This window comes from Protopterus annectens, chromosome 8.part0, assembly GCF_019279795.1.
Source record: "Protopterus annectens isolate FY-2018-M chromosome 8.part0, PAN1.0, whole genome shotgun sequence".
Taxonomy (NCBI): Eukaryota; Metazoa; Chordata; order Ceratodontiformes; family Protopteridae; genus Protopterus; species Protopterus annectens.
The window spans coordinates 817,946,362-817,952,361 of NC_056741.1; the positions used below are offsets into that span (position 1 = coordinate 817,946,362).

The window sequence follows — 6,000 nt, forward strand, 5'->3', positions numbered from 1 at the left end:
AACCTTCTGGGCATCCACATGATGACCAGTCTTCAAACTGGCTTTTCCTGCATTAGCAGTAAAGGGTTAGGCTCAATAACCACAAATAGCAAAGTCTGGCAGCTCATCAAAATCCTAAACCAGTATTTTTATACTAGCGATAACCCAAATTTTCTATCTCACCCTCACCAAGAGAATATTATTCAAAGTGTGAAAGCCGCATACAATTGGCATCAGTATACAACCAAGACAGATAAGCCTCCCAAAAGAAAATCTTCTGGCACCAATCACAACTCTGTCCTCTATGCATACCACCCTCCAATCACTGGGAGAAATTTCTGGCTGGCTTGTTAGCAACCCACCACCACTCAACCGCCCATCACCATCTACCCATACTTTAGCTTTCAGCAGTAGCTTACCAGTAACAACCTTTATGTACCCTCACCCCCACTGGGCATTTTCTGTAATCCTAATTAACCTTAGCTGCTTTTAAAAAGTTAAACCCCTCCACACACATACCACCACAGACACACTAAGCACTGTAAGTTAGGTATGACAACAAATAAGATTGGCTATTTCACTGCTAATGAGATGCAGTAGAGTTTTATTTTTCATCTGACTAGCAATCTATTGTAATTTCTGTTTTACCCAAAAAACTTGGGGGAAAAAGGAGAAAAAAACTAAGATTATTATACAGCCGGTGCTTTTTTTTATGGAGGAGAGCAGGCCACATTTTCTTGGCGGTTCAAGGTTAGTACTGTAAATGTTATTTTTAATAGTGCATTACCTCAAAGAGCAGAGTTTTAGCAGAAACTAAACCCAAGTATATAAAAGATCTGTAGAACTTCAAACCGAAAAGTGTTAAATACGGTTTGAATAGACTTCTTCAGAACTAAACCACAAACCACATGGCTTAATACAAGAGCAATCCGCATTTCTACTTCTTGTTCCAAGATTTCAAGCATAAGAAACATTATAGAAATTACGTTAAGGTGGGGGTGGGAGAAATGAGCCAGCATTCAACAGCAGTGCATTTGTGTCTGTACTGAAACAGATCCACCTGCTTTGCAAGATGGCTGGATCTTTCACCCCCCCCCCCCTCCATACTGGCTAAATTTGACAGACATCCCAACCCAGCAACCAATCTGGATAACAACAAGGTAGCACTAATGAATGTTACTCTAAACAACTGAACACAAAGCCACCCTTAACCACGAAGACATTGGCATTTGGACACTTAACAGAATCCTGGTTTCACTAGGGTGAGTGTACAATGCAGGGGGTACTATGGCCATTATGAATTCAGATCCAGAAGGGGGTGATATCTATATTTGTAATCACACAGTATCACCAGATTTTGTGCAATACAAATCTGAACTAGGAATTTCTAGTTGGCACTCAAAATTAACACACTGCAGCCAATTGAAGGTCACCATCTATGACCGTTAAAGGTCATGTGGAATAACCCAGACCAAATTTCCCACTGGCGATTTCAACTGCAAATAAAACTATCATACACCACCAAACATGCCCCCAAATTCCTAGGTTTTGTAAATACTACACCAGAGGTGCTAATCTTCTTGATCTCGCCCTCACAAACAAACAGTTCTCCTGATAGCCTCTCTCCCAATCATTGCACCAGAGGCAGCTGTCACACCAAACTCAACTTCTGCAAAAAACAAGTTTGAGCTTTGGCCAAATATCCTTTTAATTGTACTAAAAAAAAAAAAAAAAAAGGGCAAATTAGTTCATTGCCACCAACCCAATAAATTACAGAGTTGAAAAAAATAAAATAATCACACCAATATCCCACTTACAGTTAAAACTCTTTCATAAGTGGTGTACAGAAACACAACCATGTAGAAGTTAACTACAAAAATATGGTATTGCTCACTAATGCAGGCAAACATGCACAAGGGGATCATAACTTACATTTACACCAGCCTGCAATTAACTCAGGACAGATAAACTCAATTGACCAAGTCCCACCGTATGTGTCAGAAAAACACTGCAGGCCTGTTAGTGCTATAACAGCAGTTCCTGTATCATTTTGCAGAACTAAATAAAAAGTCAAGACTTATGGGGAACTACAAGTAACCAACACGCATTATAGGCATCAAGGCTTTCTGTTATTTTTAAAAGTCTTTTTCAAATAACAAAAATACAAAGCAGTCATCAGTGGAAACTAAACTTTGTTACTGGTCTTATGGTATATGGTTATCATAAACTAGCAGAGGTTTAACCATGATATTCAATAGTATTAGTACAGCTTTAGCAGTAATTGGAAGTCAATGAGTTGTGTAAAAAGAGGAAGTGGTGCCAGAAGGTATAAGCAAGACAAATAAATATCAAGCTATTTTAACTGGTGTGTGTGTGCGCGCTCGCATCATGTTTGGACTTTTAAGCAATGGCCAGACAGGCAGCACATTCAAGTTCATAGGTCAAATATTAGGAAGTGTTGGGTCAAAGAAAATGGCTGGATATTTATGCTACCATTACTGCTCAGTAATCTTACAGGAAGAGCGAGTGCCATGGCATACAGAGATAAAGCCACAACTATGACCAAGGCAAGAGACACCCGAGCCGCTAATCAAAGCTAAGATGCCAGCAGGAAGGATGGATGGGCATGGCCATCTAGGTAGGAAGGCATTTAAGATATTCTGAGAAGAGGCATGACCCACAGAGGAGAGCAGCCATTGGACTTTGGTCAGAAACCTCCACTTACCAGAAGCAGGTGCATGCATACCCCCTCCCCAGGGGGCCCATCCATACCAGTCCCTGCTAACTTAGAAAAGGCTGGGGAGTAGGGTCGACACTTCGGAAGGGGCACAAGCCCTACTCTTTTCTGCACCCATTTTGATAAGCAAATCAAAGTTAATCATGTCAGCAACAGTTTTGAAGAAGCCATAAAAAGGTGTACATGTGTTTTGGCAATTGGTATATTTGTGGAAACTATTACAGTAGGTAAGGGGGCAGCACCTACAAACCTCGCCTATGAAATAAGGATATAATTAATGATTGTACATTATTACTTGTGAAATCCAAGTCTGAGTACTAAGACACATCATGAAATTGATTATTTTGCTTAATCTGGCCAACGGTCACATTTCACATCACTCAGGATGCCAGTTAAGACATGAAAAAACTTTCATTTTGTCAGAATAGTCAAGGTTTTGAAAAATATATTTCAGAAATATGTCAACTCTTAGGATAACTCAAAGTGTTGGTGAGCACTTGTCAGGTAATTTCCCAACCGTCAGAACAGGGACTACTTCATAAGTGGTGGGATGAAAAGAGGTGGAGTCCATATGAATATCAATTTGAACCACATACCTACTTTTTCTTGAAATCGATATTAGTGTAATTTGCCTACAACTCCTGAAGTTTTTTTTTTCCTTGGGGGGGGGTAACCATTGATAGTTCTGGGATACTCTAGAAATTCAGTATACAGGGTTAACATTCCACACAGGCAGTAGGACATAGAAAATATATAATGTACATGCCTACACATACAGTGCAAGCACATATTAATGCATTATGATGCAAAGGAACACCTTAAATACTTTCTAGCATCTAGAATGAGAAGTAGCAAGATAACAACCATTATCACACAGCACTTGACACTTGTATTGAATGGCAGTGAATAAATTGTGGTGTGTATGCTCCTGAAACCTTTTACACTGGCAATACAAGAGCTAACTGGGGCAATTCTAACCATTATTACACATTGGAATACAGTAAATTCATAGCATAAAAATCAGACAAATGTTTCAACAATAAATCAGACAAATGTTTCAACAATTTATTAAGACAATCACAAAACATTACAAGCTATGGTTGCAGGATAGTTTTCTAACAAGTGGAGCAGCAATAGACTGTGTAGTATACATTTAACTTTTCCTTTAGCATGTTGGCTAGGCTGTGTCCACGTCTGCTTTAAACAGAGATATCAGGCTTTATTTTCGTTTATTAGCCTGGTAGACTGAACAAAAGCCTGTTTTCATAGAAGGCCTGTGCAGAGAAGTTCGAGCAGTGCAATATAGAGAATTACCAACACAGCAAATAGCCAAGTAACAATACAAGAAATTAATAAATACAAAAGTACTTAAAGACAAACAATACATTATGCAAATATACTAAGAAGATTAAGAACACCATATAAAAAGGATGGGGAAAGAACAAGAGTAGACATCAAAAAATGAAATCAGTTGCAGTAACGGAGTCTGCCATGACTGATTTAGTTTTACGAGACGCATTTACCGATTAAATTGGAGATTTCTTTTGGTGCAAATAAAATGTCAGTAAACAGTTTACCCCAAGTCTATAGTTTCCAAGCTTTCTACGTACCTGACAATAACACGTTACTAACTTTCAAAGCTAAAAATCCTTAACCTAGAACACAATTCTAGCAATAAACCGCTATAATACGATAATTGATAACCCAAGAACCATAACCGAAGAGTACCATCGCAAATCACGTTTATCCATAATTTCTGCACAATGGATGCTAGAAAAAAACACCCACAATCAGAATGGGGATAAACACAGCAGAAAGCACAAACATGCAGCTTCGGTGACATGCACAAAATACTGCTGTCAAACAAAGACAGAATAAAGGGTACCGCGTTATTAGCAAAAATGCTAGTGTAAGCAAGCGAAACCCAAGAAACTCAATAAAAAAAAGTGAAGCACGAGGTCAGAGAAGGCCAAATAACGTTTAAAAGAAAAACTACAGCCACTTTATTAACTGTGTTTATAAACACAGTTAATAATCAGTAGTCAACAGCTTATAACAAATGATTTCATTAAATGATCCAATAACACTACCACGTAAGAGAGCTGGCTAAAGAATCACCCGCTCTAGGGATAAAAAATATACAAGCTCTCAGATGAAAGGTTTACAACTCATGAGGAGATTCATAAAATCTGTCAGAAAAATGGGCTTAAAAGCAAAACTGTCACTTGCAGTTTTTAATCACACTTAATATAAAAGTTGACAAAACTTCTACGGGAAATAAATAAGGTGGCGGTCACTACACAAGCCCCACAGCAAGGGAGCAGGGTTCCGTTGGGCCGCCGAACCCACGCCACATCTCTCAGACAGACAGACAATATTCTTCTGACTTACTTCAGAATAAACACAATACCCTTTCAAGTATCTTAAAAGAAATACAAAACACCTTACTACTACTTCCTGAAAACCCACTTCACTAACCAACTGCGCGTAACTCACCTTTTAAATTTTCCGCCATCTTCACGCAGCGCCAAAACGCGGGACACAGGCGAACTTAGAAAAAAAGACCACAGCAAAAGTCTACAGCCCGTCCTGTTTCCATTCATTGGCTCTGTACCATCATGACGCACATTTCATTTTTTTTAACGAATCGTATACATGAAGTGGGTTTAAACAAAAAAGCGTGCACTGCACTTTGCCTAAGTTAACTCCGCTCCTGAAGCTTATTAGGAGTTGTCATTGGTCAATATGTTTGGGGTAAGATAAGGCGTGGCGGGATGGTAAATTTACATTTTCTTGTCATATGATGACTTTTGCGGGAAATATTGATATTTCCATTTTTGAGAAGCCTTAAGCAATATAGTATGAAATGTTTAAGTTAGTTTGATTTGTAGTAGTATACGGCTGAGAATATTAAGCGTATATGTGCGTAGTGTATATTTAGCATTATTTTGTTGTTTACTTAGATATGAAATGATATAGGTATATACACATATTTCTAATTTAGAATGACTTAACAGTTTTCTTCGCCGCGCTTTATTTTGACTCTGCCTGACTGGGCCACCAGGCCCTTCCGCCCTTATTTGTTTACCCACTGGGTAACCAGAATTATATTATAAGCTTGGGCGAAAGTGTCTACCCGAGGCTAGTAGTCATCCTGGAGTTGGCGATATGGTACTTTACTGACTTAACGTCCGTTCAATCCCATGACTGCATGGGGAAGTGAGTGAAGTACTTTAGTGTTATTTTTAAGTGGTAATGTAGAAAAGCGCCGGCGTAGCGAGTTG

At 38.8% G+C, this 6,000-nt stretch overlaps 1 protein-coding gene across 1 annotated transcript in view; it reads right to left on the reverse strand.

Moving 5' to 3' along the window:
• Positions 1-5,468, reverse strand: part of SUV39H1 (SUV39H1 histone lysine methyltransferase) — a 478,717-nt gene extending 473,249 nt beyond the window's left edge. The window contains exon 1 of the mRNA XM_044080286.1: positions 5,213-5,468. Coding sequence (XP_043936221.1) covers positions 5,213-5,231 — 19 coding nt within the window. The 5' untranslated portion in view covers positions 5,232-5,468. The remainder of the gene's footprint in view (positions 1-5,212) is intronic.
• Positions 5,469-6,000: the final 532 nt, after the last annotated feature.